This window comes from Aquarana catesbeiana, linkage group LG05, assembly GCF_042186555.1.
Source record: "Aquarana catesbeiana isolate 2022-GZ linkage group LG05, ASM4218655v1, whole genome shotgun sequence".
In the NCBI taxonomy this organism is placed as follows: Eukaryota; Metazoa; Chordata; class Amphibia; order Anura; family Ranidae; genus Aquarana; species Aquarana catesbeiana.
The window spans coordinates 558,922,111-558,946,485 of record NC_133328.1 but is presented as its reverse complement, the minus strand read 5'-3'; the positions used below and the strand labels follow the sequence as shown (position 1 = coordinate 558,946,485).

At 42.9% G+C, this 24,375-nt stretch overlaps 1 protein-coding gene across 4 annotated transcripts in view; it reads right to left on the bottom strand.

Moving 5' to 3' along the window:
* Positions 1-24,375, bottom strand: part of WWP1 (WW domain containing E3 ubiquitin protein ligase 1) — a 280,186-nt gene that overhangs the window by 113,623 nt on the left and 142,188 nt on the right. For 3 of the 4 annotated variants that reach the window (XM_073631909.1, XM_073631908.1, XM_073631910.1), the window contains exons 3-4: positions 10,841-10,979; positions 8,288-8,412 (exon numbers count right to left, since the gene is read on the bottom strand). In XM_073631909.1, coding sequence (XP_073488010.1) covers positions 8,288-8,412; positions 10,841-10,979 — 264 coding nt within the window. Of the gene's footprint in view, positions 1-8,287; positions 8,413-10,797; positions 10,980-24,375 lie in introns of those variants that run through there. The other variant, XM_073631911.1, reaches the window with a different exon arrangement.

The window sequence follows — 24,375 nt, the reverse complement described above, 5'->3', positions numbered from 1 at the left end:
ACACCACCGATCTCCTCTCCTCTGACAGGACGTGGATCTGTGTGTTTACACACACAGATCCATGGTCCTGCTGTGTTCACGGGCAATCGTGGGTGCCCGGCGGACACCGTGGCCCCTGGGCAGGCGCATCGGGTGCCTAGTGACGCGGCGGACGCGCGCACCCCCTAGAGCCCCGGCCCGTAAAAGACGCCATATGACGGTGGCCCGGAGGAACAAAGGGTTCCTGCCGCCGTCATATGACTATGAGCAGTAGGGAAGTGGTTAAAGCATGTTATACAGAACAATGCTTGTGCTGTGTCATTTAGCCCTTTCTATCACCTGAAATACCTGGCTGAGCCTGCCCTCCCCTCTGTAAACTGACCACGATCTATCATGGCTGCTGAGCCCTGACACCGTGGTCAGTTTACTTCCCTTCGTCATTCGCAGCTCTTCTCTGTCCTCCTCTCCCAACCCCGCCCCCCACTCCCTGCCTGTCAGCTAGTGACAGTGCCCACCCCTCCCACTGCTGAAATTACTTTCAAATTTTCAAACAATCCTCTGTGTCTGAGAATGTTGGGTTTCCCAGTGTGTGCGCCTTATTTTAAAAAAATGTGTTCTATATCTTCTTTCAGAGCGCCGATTGGCGATCACGTGACCGGCCGCCTCTCTCCTCCAGACTGGCGTCAGCGGGGGATTCTCAGCTCCTTCCGCTTTAGCTGTGGCCGGTCACGTGAGCGCTGCTATAAAATAAGGTACAGAATGGCATTTTTGTTTTTCATAAATCACATACACTGGGGAACCGAACATTATCAGACACTGAGGATTGTATGAAGGACAATACATTGGCTTAACAAACAGTTTAACTATAGGGATGTGGCACTTTGAGTATATATATTACTCCGTTTGAATGCACAAACCAAATTTGATGTCATGTGCACTATAAAAAAAAAAAAAAACAACCTGGGGGCATCATTTTGGCAAATTTGGACTCAAAGAATGTATGGCCAAAATATGATTGAAACTTCATACTTGCCATCTTGATAAAACACCAGATACGATTCCTAGACTCATATCCTTGCTTGATCTGGCTCGCTACCAAGGTAATTCTCTACCCCAACATACAGCTGTGCTCATAAGTTTACATACCCTGGCAGAATTTGTGATTTCTTGGCCATTTTTCAGAGAATATGAATAACACAAAATCTTTTTTCACTCATGGTTAGTGTTAGGCTGAAGCCGATTATCAATCAACTGTGTTTACTCTTTTTAAAATCATAATGGAAACAGAAACTACCCAAATAACCCTGATCAAAAGTTTATATACCCCAGTTCTAAAAAAACGTGTTTTTGCCCCCTTTAACATCAATGACAGTTCAAAGTCTTTTGTGGTATTTGTGGTTGAGGCTCTTTATCTTCTCGGATGGTAAAGCTGCCCATTCCTCTTGGCCTCCAGTTCCTGTAAATTCTTGGGCTGTCTTGCATGAACTGCACGTTTGAGATCTCCCCAGAGTGGCTCAATGATATTGAGGTCAGGAGGTGGCCACTCCAGAACCTTCACCTTATTCTGCCAATGACAGGTGGACTTTGCCTTGTGTTTTGGATCATTGTCATGTTGGAATTTCCAAGTACGTCCCATGCGCAGCTTCCTGGTTGATGAAAGCAAATGTTCCTCCAGTATTTTTTGATAACACACTGCATTTATCTTGCCAACAATTTTGACCAAATTTCCTGTGCCTTTGCAGCTCACAAATCCCCAAAACATCAGCGATCCACCTCCGTAGCCTTCATCATAGGACTTGTTGACTCCTCTCCAAATGTAGCGTTTATGGTTGTTGCCAAAAAGCTCAATTTTGGCCTCATCACTCCAAATGACTTTGTGCCAGAAGGTTTGAGGCTTGTCTCTGTGCTGTTTGGCGTATTGTAAGCGGGATACTTTGTGGCATTTGCATAGTAATGGCTTTCTTCTGGCAACTGGACCATGCAGCCCATCTTTCTTCAAGAGTCCTGTATTTCACCTGAAGTTATTTGTGGGTTTTTCTTTGCATCCCGAACAATTTTCCTGGCAGTTGTGGCTGAAATTTCAGGTCTACCTGACTGTGGTTTGGTTTCAAACAGAACCCCTCATTTTCCACTTCTTGATTAGAGTTTGAACACTGGTGATTGGCATTCTCAATTCCTTGGATATCTTTTTATATCCCTTTCCTGTTTTATATAGTTCAACTACCTTTCCAGCAGATCCTTATCCCTTGACAATTCTTTTGCTTTCCCAATGAATCAGAATACAGAAATGTCAGTGCAGCACTGGGTGAAAGATGCAAGGGTCTGTCAGGAGTCCAGAAACTCATTAACCTTTTATACACACACACTAATTAAAAGCAAACAGATCACAGGTGAGCATAATGGTTACCTTCAATAGTCATTCAAACCCCTTTGTGTCAACTTGTGTGCATGTTATCAGGTCAAAATCACCAGGGTATGTAAAATTTTGATCAGGGTCATTTGGGTAGTTTCTGTTGCCATTATGATTTAAAAAAGAGTAAACACAGTTGATTGATAATAAATGGCTTCAACCAAACACTAACCATAAGTAAAAGAAACGTTTTTGTGTTATCATTCATACTCTCTAAAAAATGGCCAAGAAATCATCAATTCTGCCAGGGTATGTACATTTATGAGCACAATTGTACCTTTTGGCTGATCTGTATACCATGGTCACGTGATAAACTGCAGGGTCCGCTCAAGTGGCGAGTGTTCAGGTAGGAGGAGATTTCCACTACAGCCTGTGTCCTCATGCTGTTATGGTTGGCAGATCATCCATGAATCAAGATGTGACATCCCACCGTGTTCTTTTTTTAGTTACTGGGCATGGAGGAGGAGAGAGGGACTGGGCTGTCATTTGGGATCTGTATACACGCCCAAATGTGTGATGTCATTACCATGTGACCTCAACAGCTCAACTCAACAAGGAAATGTTCTCTCCGGTAATAGAGACCAAACTGAGCATGTGCAGGAGAACTACTCTGACTGTCTTATCTGGCCTTGCCCTGAGAGACCCTGCCGGAGGGTAAGGATCTGTGCATACCAGATCAAAGAGCCTTTTTTACACAATGCAGAGGATCACTTAAGTTCCACAGTGAGTATAACAAGCATGCTATTCTGCATATACAGACAGATTTTACTGTTGTGGCTTTGTAACACTTTAATGGTGAGTAATTCATTATTAGCTGCTTTTTATTACACATTTTAACTGGATAGTAATTTCTTTTGTCTAGAGTTTTGCTTTTAAGGTGAAGTTTAGTTATGACAATCTTTACAGTTACATTGGTCCAATCTGGATGTAATGTATGTATGTATGTATGTATGTGCCATACCTGTGGGATACCCGTGGAAGGAGGCAATCACTGTAGTAGGAATCGCTACTACAGTTATGCTTCGGGCTTCTGGGTTCTATGTTGAGCGGCTGCCCTGCTGCTTTCTGAACACAGGAGGTCGCTCACTCGGCACAGATGCCATTCAAATAACACCTTGCATTTCCTCAATGAATGCAAAGTGTTTTCTAACTGACCATAACTGTTATTAATCTTTAAGCACAAGATGTGTGCATCTTGACAGACCCTCCCTTTACGTTTAAAGACCAACTCTGAGCACAAAAAAAAAAGAAAATATCCTTGCAGTGGGCATTCCTCTTCCAATACATTCATATGAATTGTTATAGCAATTTTATCACACAATCCATTAACATATCCTGTAGCAGTAACAACTAATAAAACATATCAGTTGTATGGTGATATTATAATTGTGCAGTTTCAATCATTTCTGTAACATCGGCTTATCGCAGATGTGTTCATGCTACTCTATTTGTGTTAAAGTTTTTGCTTAAAAAGCTAGGTAACTTCCATGCTCTAGGGCATTTACAAAAGATACCTATACTACTCAGAGCCCTTGACTACTGTAGAGGCCGACTCTCGAACAAATGGATTGCTGAGGGCTACACCTTCCCTCAGGATACAAAGCCATGATTGATGATAAGTTAAATAAGCTTAACCATCTGCAAAGCTTTAATCCACATCAAGATTTTGAAATTCCATCTTTAATTTGGCCACACCTCACCATTAACAAACCTGTAAAACATAAAAGTATAGCTTTCTTCTATAAAGTTTTTTCTCAGTATCCTAAATATGAGAAAAACCCTAATATGTATAAATGGGAAAAAGATTTAGGACAATCCTTTTCGGACGAATGTTGGTACAATGCTAGGAGAACAGAGCAAACTGCAACATCCTGCTAAGAGCATTGGGACAACTCTCAGAAAATACTGAATAGATGTTACCTAACTCCTTACAAATTAGCTAAAATGTATCCATCTACATCACCACTATGCTGGCGTTGTACGGATTAGGTTGGTTCCTTATTCAACATTTTATGGAGTTGTAAAAATCTGACCAGTTTCTGGAACTCGAAATCCACCTTTATTGCCTCTCTCACAGGCAACTTGTTAAAACTATCACCTGCTATGGCCCTTTTAGGTATCAACCTTGACACTTTCCCATTTCAATATTTAGTGGCGAATATTCTTATAGCAGCTAGACTTCCCATAACGAAAATGTGGAAATCAATTGAGGCCCCTAACCTGTGTGATGTCATTCTTAGAGTCAACACCCAGGCGTACTATGAATTATTGTTAGCACTTAAAAATTATAACGTAATTCACTTTAAGAAGCACTGGTATGTATGGATCATACATCCTAAAGCATCTACAGTACTAAAAGACTTGTATGCTCAGTCTTAACTACCACTAGGTAGCCTGTTGGTATCACTTATTCCTTGTAGAGACTTTTGCTGCTTTAATTTCCTGATTAGTTTGACTGGCTAGAATACATTGATTTACTAGACGACATCCTGTTCTCTCTTTTGTTTATTCAAGTTAGAATAGACCTGTTCACAGTTTGCTTCCCTAGGGGTGAATAGGTTTATTCTTGGAGGTTTACTAACTAGAAACTGAATTTAAAGATACGAAGGATTATTCAAGATTATTATTATACTGACTTAATGTATTTATCAAAAATGCATTCGCTATACTATGTAACTGTAATGGTGTGAATCCTGTTATACCTTTCTTAAAGTCTTTATTTGTTATTTTATGTTCTGATAACTAAATAAAAAATTAAATGTTACAAAAAAAAAAGCTAGGTAAGAAAAAAGCAGATGGCATTACACTATCCACTGCTAAAGCATTTTATAAAGATTCCTATGCGTCTGTTAATTTTGATGTCAAATTTCAATTCAGTTGTAGCCACAGCCTTTTGACTAAAATGCTGTTTTAGTCATATTTTAGTCTACTAAAATCTCCAGTACCCACTTGAACGTCCTCTTTTCTCAGAGCCCTGTCTGTCTATTAAAGCCCCAGCCCCCTGACTCTGTCAGCAAGCTGCATTGGCTGAGAGGTGCCGAGAGGCTCCTGGGTCTGGGAGTTCCGGAACAATGCCCTGCAAACCGCAGAAGAGGAACGCCCCCATCTGATTTGACGGATGTGACGTGGTGAGTGTTTCCCCTCCCAGCAAGGTAGAACTGTGCACAATAACAGCCTCCCCAGACGGTCCAGTTCTCTACCCTGTACACTCCCTTACTCCTATTTACTTCCCTATCCCCACTTGCAGGTCACCTCCGTATTCCCCAAAGTATAAAGCACCCTGCCCTATGCATTCCCTAACTCCAATTTACATCCCCACTTGCAGCCCCAAACTACAGCCAATAGAGTTTACAGTTTTTTGTGGTGTTTTTTTTTTTTTTTTTAAATATTTTAACCCCCTGCTGACCGCATAGTTATATGGCGGCAGAGTGGCTCTACCTAGTACGTGATCCGGCACTTATGGGTAGGGGGCGTACGCCACGTCGGTCCTGTGGTTTGACAAAGCACAAGCTGATTAGCGGGTGCCAGCCATTAGATGTCCGCTGGCACCCGCTGATCATTGTGCAGAGATACAAAATGGAGCTCTGCCTATGTAAACAAGGCAGAGCTCCGTTCTGACAAGGGGAAGTGATGGATCTTGTGTCCCTGCAGAGCAGGGAATAAAATCCATCACTTCCTTTAGTAGATGCAGCACACACAGTAACTACAAAACACTGGTTAGGCAAACATTCATCCCCTTCCCAGCCAGTGTCATTAGTACAGTGACAGCACATATTTTTAGCACTGATCACTGTATTATTGTCACTAGTTCCCACAAAGTGTCAGTATCAGAATCTCTGCCGCAATATCGCAGTCCTGCTATAAGTCAGTCACTGTTCGCCGCCATTACTAGTTTAACATTTAAAAAAATAAATAAAAATTCCAGTACATATCCCATAGTTTGTAGGCACTAACTTTCGCAATAACCAATATATGCTTAATGGGATTTTTTAACCAAAAATATGTTGCAGAATACATATTGGTGTAAATTTATGAAGAAATTTGATTACACTTTTTCATGGGATATGTTTTACAGCAGAAAGTAAAAAATATTGTTTTGTTTTCTTTCAAAACTGACGGTCTTTTTTTGTTTATAGCGGAAAAAAAAAAAAAAAAAAAACCAGGATCAAATACCACTAAAAGAAAGCTCTATTTGTGGGAAAAAACGCGCAACTGTCGGTTAAAGTAATGCAGTGCCGTCTTACATAAAATGGCCTGGTCATGAAGGGGGATAAAATTTTCCGAAGGTCAAGTGGTTAAAGTTGCACTTCTGTTTGTCAAAAAGCAATATTTTTGTTAGTTTATGAAACTTGGTTTTATTTATAAAGACGTTATACATCACAATGGCTAAATCTGTCTGTAGTGCATGTTCCACCCTTAATACCATAAATAACGTGTTATTAGATTTTTACTCCAGGCGTATTTGATGAGTTTAGAAAAAGTATAGAGAAATGTTTAAAAAATGCATTACAATTTTACTAAACCCATTCGATTTTAGTAGACTAAAATGTACTGGAGATTTTAGTCGACTAACTGAAAACTGGAATTAAATTTCATCATAGTTTTCATCAATTGACTCAATTCTAATTTTATTTTCGATTCGTTTTTGTCACGTCATTTCGAAAAAAATGCAGCAAATATTTTCTTCTACGAAATTAACACATATTAACACAAATATATCCATCTTCTGAACTGGCACTGAGCTCTCTACTTTCATTAACCACTTGCCGACCGCCTCCTGTAGATATACGTCGGCGGAATGGCACAGCTGCGCAAAGTAATGTACCCGTACGTTACTTTGAATTTGCCGCCGTGCGCACGCGCGCCTGCCGCGAGCTCCATGAGTCAGGTCGCGGGTCTCGAACGCCGCGGGGATACCGGCGATCGCCTCACTGATCTCTTCTCCCTGCCATCGGGAGCAGAGATCAGTGACGTGTCACACACAGTCCATCCCCCCTACAGTTAGAACACATCCCTAGTACGGACTTAACCCCTCCCCGCCCCCTAGTGGTTAACCCCTTCACTGCCAGTGTTACTTACACAGGAATCAGTGCATTTTTATAGCACTGATTGCTGTATAAATGACAATGGTCCCAAAAATGTGTCAAAAATGTCCGACATGTCCGTCATAATGTCGCAGTCACAATAAAAATCGCTGATCGCCGCCATTACTAGTAAAAAAAAAAAAATTATTACTAAAAATGCCATAAAACTATCCCCTATTTTGTAAACGCTATAACTTTTGCGCAAACCAATCAAATGCTTATTGAGATTTTTTTTTTTATCAAAATCATGTAGAAGAATACATATTGGCCTAAACTGAGGAAAAAAATTTTTTTATATATATTTTTGGGGGATATTTATTATAGCAAAATGTAAAAAGTAATGCGTTTTTTTCAAAATTGTCGTTCTTTTTTTGTTTATAGCGCAAAAAATAAAAATCGCAGAGGTGATCAAATACCACTTAAAGAAAGCTCTATTTGTGGGGAAAAAAGGACGTCAATTTTGTTTGGGAGCCACGTCGCATGACCGTGCACTTGTCAGTTAAAATGACGCAGTGCCGAATCACAAAAAACGCACTGGTCAGGAAGGGGGTAAATCCTTCCTGGGCTGAAGTGGTTAAGAGGCCATATCTGGGACTACAAGAACCCAGCAGCTTACAGCAAATGCCCAATATTGTAGTTCCTTAGTTGCCACAGCATTACACATCACCTTGAGATGCTAGGCATGTAATGTGTTTCTCAGCATGTACCTTGGCCATATCTGACTCCATACCCTGTATCCCAAATTGTTTTAACTCTTCATACTCTAGTAGACGTTTGTTCTACTCCATGTACCCCCCAGGCTATATTAACTTACATTTTCTATTGTGCGTTTCCAAGGCTTGTTTTAAGTCCACGATCGTTTTGCCAAGCAATGCATCAGCTTTTAACGTATGGTGGCTCCAGACCTTAAATTCAAGTGTAGTTTGCGGGGTTACGTTCCTAAATACAAGAGAGAAAATATTTCAGAAAAGTGTACCTGGGGTGGTTTAAGGTGATGAACTGGTTAAGGGGCAGGGTTACACACCAACCATTCAAGCTTTGGCTGCAATTTGCTTTTTAGAGCACCTCAGGATTGCAGGCTACTAGAGCATTTTGTATGAAAGACCAAAACATACTATTCCTAAATTAGGCTTAGGGATTGCTTTAGCGCAGAACATGGTTATTCCTTAAATTATAAAATCATTTGCAAACTTCAAATTTTCAGCACATTGTTCTTTTGTCAGTTGTCGCCCACGCAGATCAAGATCTCTTTAGGATGCACAAGCATAGAAAATCTGGAGACCTTCATAAATGAGCTAGCTCAGGGATTCTAAACCATTTTAGGATTACAGACCCTAATTAATTACCCAACATGTCCCCTATTATCCCCTTTGCCAGATTGTTGAAGTCATCATTATCACCAGTCCTATTAGGTGCATGTATGATAATAAGATGCCAATAGCTTTAAAAAATAGCATGGCTCAGCCCCGCCCCCCCCATTTCCACCTACAGGATTTGACTGACAGCAAGAGCCAATGGCTCCCATTGCTGCCTCCATGTCAAGTGAGGAAAGAGAGAGCATCACTGCTGCTCTTGGCCACAGCACTGAATGGAGATTGGGCTCAGGTATTTGGGGAGGCTGGAAGGCAGAGAATGCATTAAAGTACAAAACCTAAAGCTTTTACAACCACTTCTAGCGAGTTTCTCCATGTTGAGTTCAAGTTTAATAGGAATCCTAATTATTCAGGGATCCCGTGCCATATCTCTATTATTTGGTTCCCATTCTTCCAAGTTTAAAGCTGATTTCCAAGTTTTTTGTCACTTTAAATAGTTTGTTTGTATCAAGCTGGTCCAAACAAACTATTTTCTTCACAAAGTGCTGCAGTGTCTCTAAGCACTATATAAACTGCATGTAGCTTTTGCTACATATAGTACTGGGTTCTGGCTGTGAGAGAGACTTCCCGTCTCACACCCGTAGCAAACCAGAGTCAGTGAATTCTGTGACTGAACACAAGGCTCCCTCTGACTGGCTGAATCAGAGAGTGTAATGTCATCAACCCACCCCTCTGCCTCAGCCAGAGGAAGCTTTTGTATTCATTCACAGAATACAAAGCTGCCTATGAATGGCTGAGCGGCACTCGGACTGACTCTTATTTTTCTCCCTGTTGTGAGACAAGAAGTTTGTCTCACAGCCGGAACCCAGCGCTGTGTACTGTATGTAGCTGTTCGTTTAGAGCAAGTGCAGCACTAAGTGTCCAAATGTTTTGCCCAAATGAAATATTTAAAGTGACAGGAAACATGGCTGAAGGAGGGTTAAAGGCACTGTGTGGAAAAAAAAATACAGCAGGGGAACATATTGCATTCAACATAAGTAGTGCAACATGATCTACTTTTTTATTTTGGTAAATGGCTGGGGGTCAATATTGTTTTAAAAATTCAAAGTTGGACTTGAAGTCTCATTGCTTTCTGATATTTCCCATGACACCAATTTACTACACCTTGCTTCCCAAAGCACAGAGAACCAGTCACCCCTATTCCAGAGGAGCTTACAATCACATTTACCTTTTACAATACAACATACAGACTCCAGGGTGGTCCAGGGGCTAATAAACTAAGGGTTATCTGGTGGAGGAAACTGCAGCACCCATGTCAACTTTATATAGATAACACACTATTTAGAAACTGAAAGGGGTTGTAAAGGTAAAATTTTTTTTTTTAAAAAATAACAAACATGTTATACATACCTTCACTGTGCAGCTCGTTCTGCACAGAGTGGCCCCGAACCTGGTCTTCTGGGGTCCCTCGGCGGCTGTTTCAGCTCCTCCCCGCAAGCATTAACCACCTTAATGCGAGCTCCCTCGCATGGTGGTTAGTGCTTGCGGGCGCGCTCCCGTGATACAGCCGGCGGCTATAGCCGCTCACTGTATCACTCGGCCCCGCCCCCCAGCGCGCCGCGTCATTGGATGTGATTGACAGCAGCGCGAGCCAATGGCTGCGCTGCTTCCAATCCATCCACTGTAGCCAATCAGCGGCCAGGGTGAGCGGAGGAATAAATGTCGGGAACGCGAAGCTGACTTTCGAGGCGTCAGGTAAGTAAAACGGGGGGGCTGGGGGCGGCGGTATTGTCAGAAGTTTTTTCACCTTAATGCATAGAATGCATTAAGGTGAAAAAATTTTTACCTTTACAACCCCTTGAACTTAGAATCACTATCACTAGCTGGCAAAATGACTTCCTGTGAGCATGTAATTGGTTCTGATCACTTTTTGGGAACAGCCAATTGTCCCTGCTAGATTCACAAGGAGGCTTAAATATATTGCTATAATAATTTATTCCAAAATCCATACATTTACTGGAAATCATTATCTGAAGAGTTCTTTAAGGACGTACACAGTTAACTGTTCTTCCCATTTTGGATTGCTCGAGCTGCTTGCTTTTGCAGTCTTCTTTGTTTCCCCATCAACAGCCAACTCCGTATACACTGTTGTTCCAAACCAATTCTTCTTTCTCTTCAGTTTGGCACAAGATACTGAAATTGAAAAAGAATAAAAAAAAGCTGAAGCATTCTCCAAGGTGCTGCAATTACATTGTCACTCTTGGCCATTATATTACACTTGAAATAGTTCTCCGAATGCAGGACACAAGGATGTTTGCATGTAATAAGGAACTGTGATGAAGAAGATAAAAGAAAAACACTGCCACAAGTATACATTTACCGGTGCTCCATGAAATATATTATTTACTCCAAGGCTGCATACTTAAAAGGATACCCACTGATAAGCGTCTCAAATGATCTCCTGGCACCTCCTGAAAAGGTGTACAAAGAGACAAATTCTGAATTTACACTGACGAGCAGAACACTATGTGCTTGGTGTGGCTGTAATTTTCATCTTGGCTTTCATCTTCCACACCTGGATACACTACTAGTTCAATTCCCAAAGTTTATGGGTATCAAGCTGAAAGTATCAGTCCCTGTATTTGTGAAATTTTGGGCCAATATGCACTCTGGTTCTAAGGATTACCATATAAGGATGGCCATACATTATACAATTTTTTTTTAGACTTACCAAAACCATTTACTATGGGGTCAGGCCGAAACACTTTCAATTTGTATGCAATCAAGCAGGTCCTTACACTACATGGTTAAAAAGGTAATTTTATTTTTTATTTTTAAACAAACATGTTTATACTTACCTACTTTGTGCAATGGAATCACACAGAGCAGCAGGGAACCGCCTCTTTTTGGGTCCCCCGCTAGTGCTCCTGGCCCCTCGTCTCTGGCCAGTGCCCCCATGGGAAGTTGCTTCCCATGGGGGCACTCGTGCGTGCTTGTACCCGAGTCCCTCTGGTGCGCCCATTGACACTGAGCCAATGGCTCCCAGTGCCCCAGCAATGCCAGCGAGACCCGAAAGTGAGGGGAGAAGAGATCTGCCGATGTGCACGGTGCTGAATCGAATAAGGTCTCAGATAAATAAAGGGGGGCTGAGGGGGCGATGCTGACACCTAAACATGTTTTACCTTTAATGCAAGGAATGCATTAGAGTTATACTTTACAACCCCTTTACACCCTCAGTTTTTAAGCACTTTCAGCAGCTGATTTAATCACTTACTGAGTATATGGCTTTTTTATCATTCGATACTTACTTATGTTTCAAGTTTAAGCTGGTGCAATAACCACTGCCCCAGACTTCAGAAAGCACTGTCTACTGTTAAAGTGGAGTTCCACCCAAAAGTGAAACTTCCGCTCATCTGTCCCCCTCCCCCCTCCGGTGTCACATTTGGTACCTTTCGGGGGGGGGGAATACCGGTCTTTGACAAGTAACCTGTCCCCACTTCTGGTCTCCCTCCTCCTTCCCCCGCTGCCTGGCCAGTAGGAGAGTGCAGCAAAGCCTCAGGCATGCGCAGTAAGGACCCGGCGTGAAGCCGTGATTACCCTACCGGCAATGGCGGCAGCACCCGACAGCTGATGGAAACATCTGTGGTGCCGACATCGCTGGACTCCAGGACAGGCAAGTGTCCTATTTTTAAAAGTCAGCAGCTGTAGTATGGTATAGAGCCTCTCACAATGGAGGAAGAGGAAGGAGGAAGAATTAATGAATTAATCCATTCACTTGCATAATGAAATAAACATAAAAAAAAAAAAACTATAATAATATTAATAAAAAAACAAAAAACAAAAAAAAACAAACAATCCTTGGGAGCCAACTGCTGCCAAAACAACTTTTTTTTTTCTTGAACGTTTTGGACAACGTTTGGTAGTGAAAGAACCACTACAAACGCCACTATAAACACCACTTGTGTTTGATTACTCTTCCTGTGTTTCGTCTTATTGTGGGGAGAAAAGCAAAGTCTTGGAAGATTTGGTCTCACAGTTACTATCAATTTAAAGCAGCTGCCAAATCAGACAGTAGAAGAGAAAAGGATCAGAAGACTGAGATAAGTGAAGACTTTGGCTTTAGTTATTTCCAAATGTAGTTAAAATCTGTTCTTGCATATGGCAGCAGGAACACTGGTCTGCCCTATTTCCATGGAACATCACACATTGAAAACATTGTAATTCTATGCAGCAAGGAATGCTTTTAAAAAGATGAGTATATTGACATACGTATGTAATAAAGGCCCAAGTTAGGATTCTGTATAAATCAAAGCTTTAAAGATTTTTGCTTCATATTGTTTTTAACTGTCCTGCTAGCCTGACATCTGGAAGAAACATCATTTCTAAACTGGTAGAAAGAGTAAAGGGTATATATATATATATATATATATATATATCTAGATAGATCTCCTGAATCTGAAGTCCTCATGAAATAATCAGTACTACTTTGTGCACATAGTATAAAAGACATCCGATATTTGTACATAAGCTATATCAGTTTGAAGATGCTAGATTGGCTTTCCTGACGCCTTCATGGCAGCACACACTGGGTTGTGACTCCGCCCCCACAACCTGACAGGATTGGTCTAGCTATAAAAGTTGGGGAGAGATGCCCCCCATCATTCTCTTTTTTTATCCTCACCTGACAAGATGGATGGACATCGCAAAGCCTCTTACCGCATCTCCCCAGCAGGTTCAAGCCTCTCCTGTTTGGAAGTCCCTCCTGTACAGTCTCTAAAGGAGCTTCTATGGAGGGAACCCCACTCTGATGGTCTCAGGGGCGTCCGCAACAGAACATCTGGCACAGAAGTAAGCTTTAAAAAAGCTTCAAACATTGCAGTGGTCTCCACTTTTTGTCTTCCATTATTTTTTTTCCCCCTTGCTGCCTTTAAATGTATGTTATTTTTTCACCTTTCAATCTGGGACCTGTAGTCCCGCAGCACTCAGTCCGGTCTGTCATGGCCGCCGTGTCTCTCCCCCTGCATTGCGCACGCACGGGAGGACAAGATTGGGCTGTTCTGAGTTTTTTCCAGTTTCCAAGATGGCGCCGATACGATCGCGGTGCTTCTGCGCACGCGCGGAAGCGTCATTTTTGCCGCGTCAGCGGCGGCTTTTTTAAAAAAGGACTCTAAATCTAGAAAATCGTGCCTGAATGCCTGACAGTGATTTCAGGTCACTGTATTGAGCACCTTTGCTGTGGATTACATATAGTCTCCAGGTAAGTGCTCTTAGGCTTTCCCTTCCCTATATTCTAGGGAATTTTCTCTATGTTTTACTTTTTAAAAAAAAAAAAAAAAAATCTTTCTGTATCCCTTCCAGACTTCTTCTTGTTTCCTGCCTGCACTCGTCCTACACTGCTCATGGAGACCACCCGCATCCTATAAGGTAAGAGGCTGTCCGCCTTCAGTGGTAAGTACTGAAGTGAGAAAAAAGAGAGCACATTCTCTAACGTGACACCTTCTGACAGCCCTTCCAGGTCAAGGTCAGGACGCAAGGACCAGTCAAGCCATACCTCAAGCAGAAGATCCTGCAGAAGCCGGTCAAGCTCCTCATCTCGTCACAGACACTCACGCCATAGTCATTCTCGCCATGGTCACTCACGCCACAGCCGCTCACGGCATAGCCGATCACGTCATAGAAGATCATCTTCATCACGTCACGGGCGAAGCCAGCACACCCGTCCTGTGGCTAATGCCTGCTGGGTATGTGGCGCCACCGCTTTGCCAGATAAGTTAGAAATGTTGCACGTGCTTTAATGAAGCCACGAAAGAAAGAGAATCAGCTGTCAGAGAAGTGACCAAACTAATCCGAGAATCTGTACGAGAATCCATTATGGAGTCAGCAACACCCCTGCCGGCCAGATCAGCTCCAAGCACTTCAGCGGCTCCTCCTTGCTCAACAATCAATGTGGTGGTGGAACCAGAATCCCCTTCAGAGAGCAAGGATCCAGAAGTACCAGCGGGTTTTGACTTCGCTCTGGTTGAACCCTTTGCGAAATCAGTCAAGGAGGCCATAGGTTGGGAGGAATCTGAGGAACCACCTCAGAAAACCCGAAAATATTTTCCAAAACTAAAGAGGGACCCAGAAACCTTCCTTTTCATCGAGGAATTAGATGATTTAATCAAAGATGAATGGGAAAGATCCGATAAGAGGCCTAGCCTTAATAATAGGCTAGCCAAAATGTATCCTTTGAAAGAGCCTAGGGTTAACTCCTTAATTAATGCTCCTATTGTGGATGCCTCCCTTATGCGCCTGGCAAGACATGTCACCTTACCCATCGAGGATGCAGTCTCCTTCCGGGACATTTTAGATGGAAAAATTGATCTGGAACTTAAAAAAGCATACTCCACAGCAGAAGGCGCTTGTAGACCAGCAGTCACCATGGCAGCAATAGGTAGAGCCATCTCGGGCTGGGCTTCCAATATCGAAAAATCTCTTCAGGAAGGAGCAGACTTAGAAAAAGTAATTACCTCTCTGCAAGAACTCAGATTGGCAGACGATTTTGTTGCGGAAGCCTCAGTATATGTTATCAGATGCTCGGCCCAGGCAATGTTAGCCTCGGTGATGGCAAGGAGAGCTTTGTGGCTGAAGCCTTGGATAGCCGACGCAGCATCAAAAACAAATTGGTGCAAAATTCCCTATGACAGCTCTAATCTATTTGGCTCCAAATTGGATGCAGCCATTTCCAAGGTGACGGGGGGCAAGTCGGGCCTCACTCCCTCTGACAGGAGACCCAAGAGACCAAGAGGTCCTGCCTTCAAGGGCAATCTTCCCGAAAGATACAGGGAAGCCAAGACCTATAGACCAGGTAAAGAGTTTAAGCGAAACTGGAGGAAAACACAGTTATCCTTCCTGAAAATGCGGAAAACCAAGGCCACCCCCTCTGGCGAACAGCAGAAGTCCTTTTGAAAATACGCCCGCCCATCCTCTAAGGGTGGGCACCAGACTCAAGAGATTCGCACAAATATGGTCAGAGAACATCAAAGACCCTTGGACCATTTCCACGATCAAGTTCGGTCACAAGTGGAGATTTCTAAACAGGATTCCAAGAAACCACTTTTTCCCAACAAAACTTCTGTCTTCTCTAGGCAAGAGAAAGATCCTTCTAAAGTATATAGCAGAATTAAAACAAAAGGAGGCCATTCTGGAGGTCCCGCTATGTCAAAGAGGCAGAGGATTCTACTCCCCCCTTTTTCTTGTAAAAAAGAAAACAGGAGATTTACAGCCAGTACTGGACTTGAAGAAACTCAACAAGAACATCAAATTAGAATCCTTCAAAATGGAAAGCCTCCAGTCCATACTATTAGCTGTGAATCTAGAAGATTGGATGCTGTCCGTAGACTTATCAGACGCCTATCTTCACATCCCAATACATCCTGCCTTTCAAAGGTTTCTCCGCTTTTCAATCAACCAGCATCACTTCCAGTTTCAGTACCTACCCTTCGGCATCTCGTCGGACCTTCACCAAAGTCCTTCTACCCGTCATTGCATATCTCAGAGAGAGAGAGAGGTCTAAGAATACACCATTATCTGGACGACATACTACTTCTAGCAGAAAGTCGCCAGGTCCTGATACAGCACCGGGAGATCTTACTATCAACCCTGCGAGTTTTCGGTTGGCTAGTGAACTGGCAGAAGAGCAAGCTCCAGCCCACACAGAATATAATATTTCTGGGGGCAGAACTGGACACCATCCAGAACAGAGTACAGCTTCCTCAAGAGAAGATTATGCCTCTGATTCAAAAAATTCAGAGGCTAATCTCAGCGACACGCTTACCAGCCAGACTGTGTATGAGTGTCCTGGGTTCCATGACTGCAACTCTGCCCATGATCCAGCGGTTCCAATGGCACACGAGAATGTTGCAGAATTCCTTTCTGAAGCAGTGGAATGGAGTATCAATGCTTCAGACAATCTATATCCACAGATATGTGAAGCAATCGATATGGTGGTGGATGCGTTTCAGCAACCTCAAAAGGTACAAATCTATAGTCCCTCCACAGCCAGAAGTGGTTACTTCAGATGCCAGCCAGAAGGGATGGGGAGCTCATTACCAAAATCTAGCAGCCCAAGAACAGTGGCAGTTTCGAGCTCCATATCTGGCAGGGAAGAGCGTTCTGATTCAAATGGACAACTGAGTTGCTGTAGCATATATTCAGAGGCAGGGGGTACGAGGAGTCGCACACTAATGGAAGAAGTTCGCCCTATCTTGGATTGGGCACAAGTGCATCTGATGGACCTGAGGGCAGTGTATGTCCCGGCAGCACAGAACATGCTGGCCGACTATCTAAGCATGGAACTTCTCTCAAACAACAAGTGGTCGCTGAGCCAGCAGGCCTTTTCTCTCCTTTCAGAAACTTGGGGAATACCGGAGATCGACTTAGCAGCTACTCCTGTGAACACCAAATGTCGGAGATTTCTATCGAGAGCAGCTTTCCCATCGGCCGAGGGAATAGATTGTCTGATCCACCCGTGGAAATTCAAGCTGGGATACATTTTTCCACCAATTCCCTTAATCGCAAGATTCCTATCCAGGCTTCGGAGATCATCAGCCACGGTGATAGCAGTAATTCCTTTTTGGCCGAGGAGGCCTTGGTTCACAACCCTAATACAGCTCAGCCTGCAACAACCACTGCCTCTCCCGGTAACATCAGACCTCCTATCTCTGGGTCAATTCCTGTACCCAGCACCGGAGAAGTTACACTTGACAGCATGGAAATTGAAAGGACTCGGCTGCTAGAGCAGTGATGCTCGCAGGAGGTAATTTCAACTCTTCTACAGGCAAGAAAAAACACCAACAAAACATACTCACAGGTCTGGAGTAGGTTTTGTTCACTGGCCCAACAAAAGAACTGGAACCCAATATCACCAGAGCCACCACAAGTTCTAGAGTTCCTTCAATTGGGTATTAATAAAGGACTGAGTTCAAGTACCCTTAAAGTCCACGTTTCTGCCCTGTCGGCTAAAATAGGCGTTAGATGGGCCTTACACCCCTTTTTTTCCGGAGGAGTCAATTTCACTTTGGAACCTGACTTTGAAGTTAACCTTCCTTATCGCCATTACATCTGCAAGAAGAGTTTCAGAACTTAGGGCATTATTAATAACGGAACCATATCTAGTCCTCTATCCTGATAGAGTGGTATTGAGACCCTCGGAACATTTCATTCCCAAAGTATCATCCTCCTTTCATTATAATCAGGATATCATCCTTCCATCCTTCACTAATGACCAAGGAGAACCCCATGCATTAGATGTCAAAACTATCATTACCAACTTTCTGGAAACCACAGCCTCCTTCAGGAAGTCAGATACTCTTCTCATAATACCACACGGACCTAGGAAGGGTCATCCAGCAACTTCTCGAACAATCGCATCCTGGCTGGTTAACACCATCAAAAAGGCATACTCTACTCATCAATTAACTATCCCGGAAGGCATCAGGGTGCACTCAACCAGGGCAGTGGCAACTTCATGGGCAGCATACTGTAGAGTTTCACCAGAAACAATCTGTAAAGCAGCAACCTGGTCGTCTAGACATACATTCACTTCTCACTATAAGATAGACTCTGCTCAACTAACAACGGCAGACTTTTTTGCACCCTCCCGACTGGCGAGTTATTTTCCAGTGTGTGCTGCCATGAAGGCGTCAGGAAAAACGGAAAATTGTATACTCACCTTTCCGTAATTTTCCTTTCCTGACGCATCTTCATGGCGGCACACAGGATTCCACCCTGTTCTTAGATGATATATACAGAGAATGATGGGGGGCATCTCTCCAACTTTTATAGCTAGACCAATCCTGTCAGGTTGTGGAGGTGGAGTCACAACCCAGTGTATGCTGCTATGAAGATGCGTCAGGAAAGGAAAATTACGGAAAGGTGAGTATACAATTTTCCTTTTTCGCATATGGACATTGGTAAGATTTGTTTTTATGGCTTCCTCATTCCATCACTACCTACCCAAACCTGCAGGGTGGAACAGACATTAACGGACTTGTCATTTAAGACCTTACCTGTGGAGTACATAAACACATCCAGAACAGTGTACTTTAATGCAAAATCATCTCTCTTCATACAACCTCTGGTGTGCAGGCCACTATTATCCAAAGGTACCAAGTTGTGACAGTGCTTCTAGGGTGGTGACATCATTACCAGTGGAATTTAATGCATTTTATGTCCATAACCAAGCAAGAGTTCAGCTCTCCCAAAGGTTAGCCTCCTTTACATAATGCTAGACCATACTTAAAGTCAGTCTTTTAAACACTGAAGAATCCTTGAAAAAGCTTTCCAGTCTCAAAGAAACCATTCTAATAACTACAGTTTAAGGTACATTAGTGTGATGATCACTGGAAAGAACTTTCCTGGTCATTGTGAAGAATCCGCCCTTAAAGATAAAAAGATCATAGTTGTCTCTGGTTACTCATCTAAGGGGTTGTTCACACTCGCCTAAATTTCTAATGCTCAAACGCTCCTATAGCGTTTGCATGGTATTAGTATGGGCGACAGACAGGTGTCAATGAGCTTTAGTATGGGCATTGGACAGAAATTTTGCAAGCATTAATGAGGAGTTAAAAATGCTCCTCAAACGCCTATTCAATTACAGTAAATGAACAAATCTTAACGCCCCGCTAACGCTCTGCAACTGCCTGCCAGAGCATTTGCTAGGCATTATAGACTTGATCGGGAGGCGTTAAAGCCTTTTTCAAATGCTTCCTGACTCGACACGAGGCTTCAATTTTGAAGCGACGGTAATACTTAGTGTGAACAGCACTATGTGCTGTCTATTGCATCTTGTGCATGGGCGTTTCAGGGGCCTTTTTAACGCCTCTCAAATGCCTGCTCTTAATGCCAGTGTGAACTCAGCCTGAGAGACAGAAATTGCTCATTCCTCAAGGAACCCCTAGAATAGGGTTGCCACCTCATCCCTTTAAAACCAAACACATATTAATTACACAGGTTCTATGGCTGATTAAGGTGGTAATTAAACTCACTTGGTGCCTTATCTGAATTAAATTAGCCTCATAACCTGTGCAATTCAGAAGTGTCCGGGTTTAAAGGGATGAGGTGGCAACCCTGCCCTAGAAGCCTCGGGGGAAACCCTAGGTATCCACAGAACCCTGAGAAACACCGTTTTAAGTGAACCTATGCTTTCTCAATGCAAACTATCACCTTGAAGCAGAACTTGAACGTCTAGCAAACAAATAGGTTTATATTAAATTAAAAAATACTAAATGTATTTATAATTGTAGACTAGAAAGTATCTATATCGGTCCATATATTAGCTTATTGTAATACTCTACAAAGCAGGACTAAAGCAAGGTATATGCCCACAGTTTCTTTTGTTCAACCAGCAGGTTGAATGAAAACAACTGACAGATCTATGCATCCGCTGGCTGCATCTGCTGATCAAATGCTGGTTTTCCAGCATGACTGTTCGACCGGCTTCTGTTAAACATAGAGGGGTACACAAGGATCGAAAGATAGTCCGTTCCTGCTGAACCAGCCAACTTTCACTCCATGTGTACCTGGCTTAAGAAACAAATGGTCAGGAAACTGAGTGAACTAGGGATATGTTGAGTTATACTGTACTGTCCACCATCTGAACATCCTTACAGAGGGGGGAAAAAGCACTGGGATGACCTTATCATGATACTGCTGCTCCTTTACTGTCCAATCATAGGCTCCAGTGTTAACAGGCTCACTATACCAGCTTCTAGTAGGCAAGCTGGAATAAATATACCTGCTTCCCTATGGAAAAATGTCAGGGGTCAGCTGAAGTCACAGTCTGGGGTTAGACTGGCCATATTTACTGAAACATAATATACATGCTTAAGGAACACAGAAACCTCAAACTATCAACCCACAGCAGCTGTCTGGCATGACAGTACAACAGAAAAAAAACATTAGATTATCAATGATCCTAAACTAGCTGACAAAAGTACTGCCTTACTGCCTTTCCCTTTCTACCATTATACTAACAGGAATCGGTTCCTAGTGAGCATCTCCATGAGTTTTGTTTCTTCTTTTAAATAAATACTGTCAACCCCAACTGTAATATTAATCCAGGATCGAAACCAACTTACTCATATCCAAAACACATCTATACGGTGGATAACTTCATGACTGAGTCCAGAGGTAGACAGTCCAATGTAGGAGTAAGCACTTCTTTGAATATATTATCTTTAACTAAAAAAATTGTAAACCTGTTTCTATTAAAAAGAAAAAAAAACTGGGAAGAATTAGAAAACCCCGAAGCATAAATCTTTGGGCCTTGTCCAGCTGTGTAATGCAAGGATATTCCTTACTTCTGCTTCTTTCATTTTTTGGAACTGTGCTTTTTGAGCCTCTTCTGCAGCTTCTTGAATATTCCCCACCAGTCGCCAGATTACCAGTCATCAGGAGGACACCCCTGACCTGAGGAAGTAAAGTCCTGCTCCTCTACAAAGAAGGTCACCGCCACACTGAAGTACAACACATGGTAAGCCACAGGCAGCAGTCCAGGGGTGCTTGCATTTTGTGGGAACAGCTTTAACAGTACCTCTAACAGACCAAATGTTTATTTTTAACAACATTCAATTATATTATGACTTGTGCAGCAATTGTACTTGTGATTTATTTTTAGTCGCTATATTTTTCCCCACGAAACTGGAGTTACACTTTAACCCTTCCCCACTCGAGCAATAAAAGTGCTTTTTATTGTGCAGGATTTCCTTTGCAGAGGTTCTCCCCAACAGTCCCAGTGATCAAACAGGGAGAAAAATATCCCTAAGACCCCTTTTACACGGGGCTGTCCCTTTTTACTCATCCGCTTGCTCAGCAGGGATTGCTCTGTTGATTCCCACTGAGCCGGCGGATGACAACTCCATCTCTGCTCACTGTGCAGAGACAGACCTGTCAGAGCTCCGCTTTCCTTTATGGGGGATCGGATGAAAACGGACCGCTTGTCTGTTTTCATCCGATCCACCAGACGGATGGAAAATAGGGTTTAGCAGATCAGAGCGGATGTCAGCGGACATGACACTGCTGACATCCGTCGCTCCATACATTTGTATGGAGCGCCCGTTCAGGTCCGCCTGAAAAACTAACAGGCGGATCTGAACTTTACACCCGTGTGAAAGGGGCCTTATGCTGATTAAGACAGGGATAGAAAAATAATAAAGCTTCTAATGCAGAATTCAGTTTAGAGTGTGTGATTTTTTTTTTGGGGGGGGGGGGGGGGTAGATGGGGCTTGGGAAATGCAACCATGATTCAAATTACACCCCAAGCCCTGGTTTACACTGTATGCAGCTTTGAAATCCTGCGACTTCACATGAAATCGCACGATTTCAAAGCCGCATGTCAGTGCAACTTCAGGTGTGACTTGGCTGACATCTGTGTGGCTTCATACACAGGATGTCTATGCAAGTCACAGCTAAAATTGGCAGAAGTAGTGCAGGACCTACTTTACAAGTCGGTACAGCACCGCAAACTAGGCATTGTACTGATTTGAACAATTCCATTGCCGACCTGTCATGCAATTTGCCCTGTCAAATCACGACAAGTCGCACCAGTGTGAACAGGGCTAAATATGGGTATAACTAGATAGATGGTCTTATGCTGGCCATACATACACTGGTATATTTCTTTAGTTCAGAATGCAGGTTGAAAAAAAAAAAAAAAAAATTCAGCAGATCTCTCCATTCATGCTAAACTGCATGGCGTGGATGGACGAATCCCCTTGCTGGGCTATTATATTCATCTGATTGGATGTAGCTGCCGATCTGCCAAAAATATGCCAGGGGGATGGCAGGGCCACTCACTGAGCGAATTTTAGCGAGTTCATCGGTTACTGGATGAAAATCACTTCATGTATGGCCAGCTTTAAAAGGTGGAGTATGCTTTAAAGTAGAAATGTGTTTAAAGTATAAGGTACCAAAAGCCAATTAATATTCTTTAGCACTGTAGCATTAGATATAAAAATGGAGACAAACAACAACAATAATAAACAATTGGTTCATGGGATTGTTAAAAAATGTATTGCTGGATAATCAACGCTGTAAATGGCTCACTATGACTTTAACACCTGTCTAGGAAGAAAATTGTCTTTAAGTATCTGCCTCACTCAGCATAATACAGCAGGAAAGGAGCCAGCAAACAGATAATAGGTATATTAGTGCTGCCAATCTCACCACGGAGCGGCATTGACACCGGGCAGCACTATACCTGGCACTTGACAAGCAGAAGTCTATTTAGAACGGGTGACACAGCAGCCAAGGAAACACAATCCACAAAGAAAAGTCATTTGCACAATTCTATCACTGCATACAACTGCTACAAATGGTAACTTTAGTAGTGATGATTAGTCTATCGTGCTGGTATGTATTTATTACAGGATAAAGTTTCTACAGCAGAAGGTTCTATGACATGGAAAGACAAGAGTAAATGAATGTATTCCTCCCTTACTTTTCAGCTTAAAGCTGAACACCACAGATTTTATATATTTATAAAATAAAAATTAATGCCATTCTGCAATTAAGCCCCATACACACGGCCGAATGTCGAGAGACCACGGTCGGTTCAAAAAAGAAACTGGCCGACATTCGGGCCGTGTGTATGTCGGTCTGTAGGACAGAAGCCAGTTGTTGGGCCGGCTTCTGTCGGACATGCATGCTGGAAAACGAGCAGCCGACCGACTCCCGATCAGCGCTCTCAGCCAATAGCAGAAAGTGCTGATTAGAGTGTTCGGGGAGGGGGGGGGGGGGGCGTTCCCCCTGTCAGAACACAACAGCTCAGCGGTGGAGATCGCTGGACTAACCTCACATGATTAGTACAGTGGCTCAAACCGGAGCTGTCAGTTTTTTTTCATGCACCCCGCAGGATTGCATGAGATAAAAAAAAAAAAAAAAACTGTAGTGTGTACCCAGCTTTGAATCGATTCTAAAGGCTGGGTATTTTTGACCTTAAAGTGGCAGTAAACTATGCTTTTAAATAAAATGCTGACAGACAGGATATTTATCACAGAAGAGATCCCATCAGTCTCTTCTGTCATATATGGTTTATCCTGCCTGTTAGCTGTCATGTACACTGAGCCGCACATGCTGACCTCAGTAAACATTTACGGCTCCGATCTGTGCCGTTGCGATGCGACTCCCGTGTGCATGCGCTGGAGTGACATCACAGCCCAATCAAGTGGCCAAGCCCGGAAGGAAGACCAGGTGAAGATGGAAGCGATTGGGACCCGCCGGCTCAATTACAGCCACAGGTATCAACTACAAGTGGGGCCGTGGACGTTCAATATGGTTGAACTCTGCTTTAAGTCCAAGACACTGGTCTCATGGTCTCAGCCAATGCAGAGGATCCTGGGATGTCAAAGCATCATTTCAGGCAGAGCTGGTCAGTGCTTGGCCAATTCAGAAGCGTTGTTTGACGTTGGTCTCAAGTGCCTTTACCAGAAGTGGAGAAACAAATGTGGGATTTACATTTTTCTTTTCCTCCCATTCAGAAAAACATATGTTGCACCAAAAAGCACAAAAAACATAGACCTGTAACAAATTCATAAATGCCAACTTCACA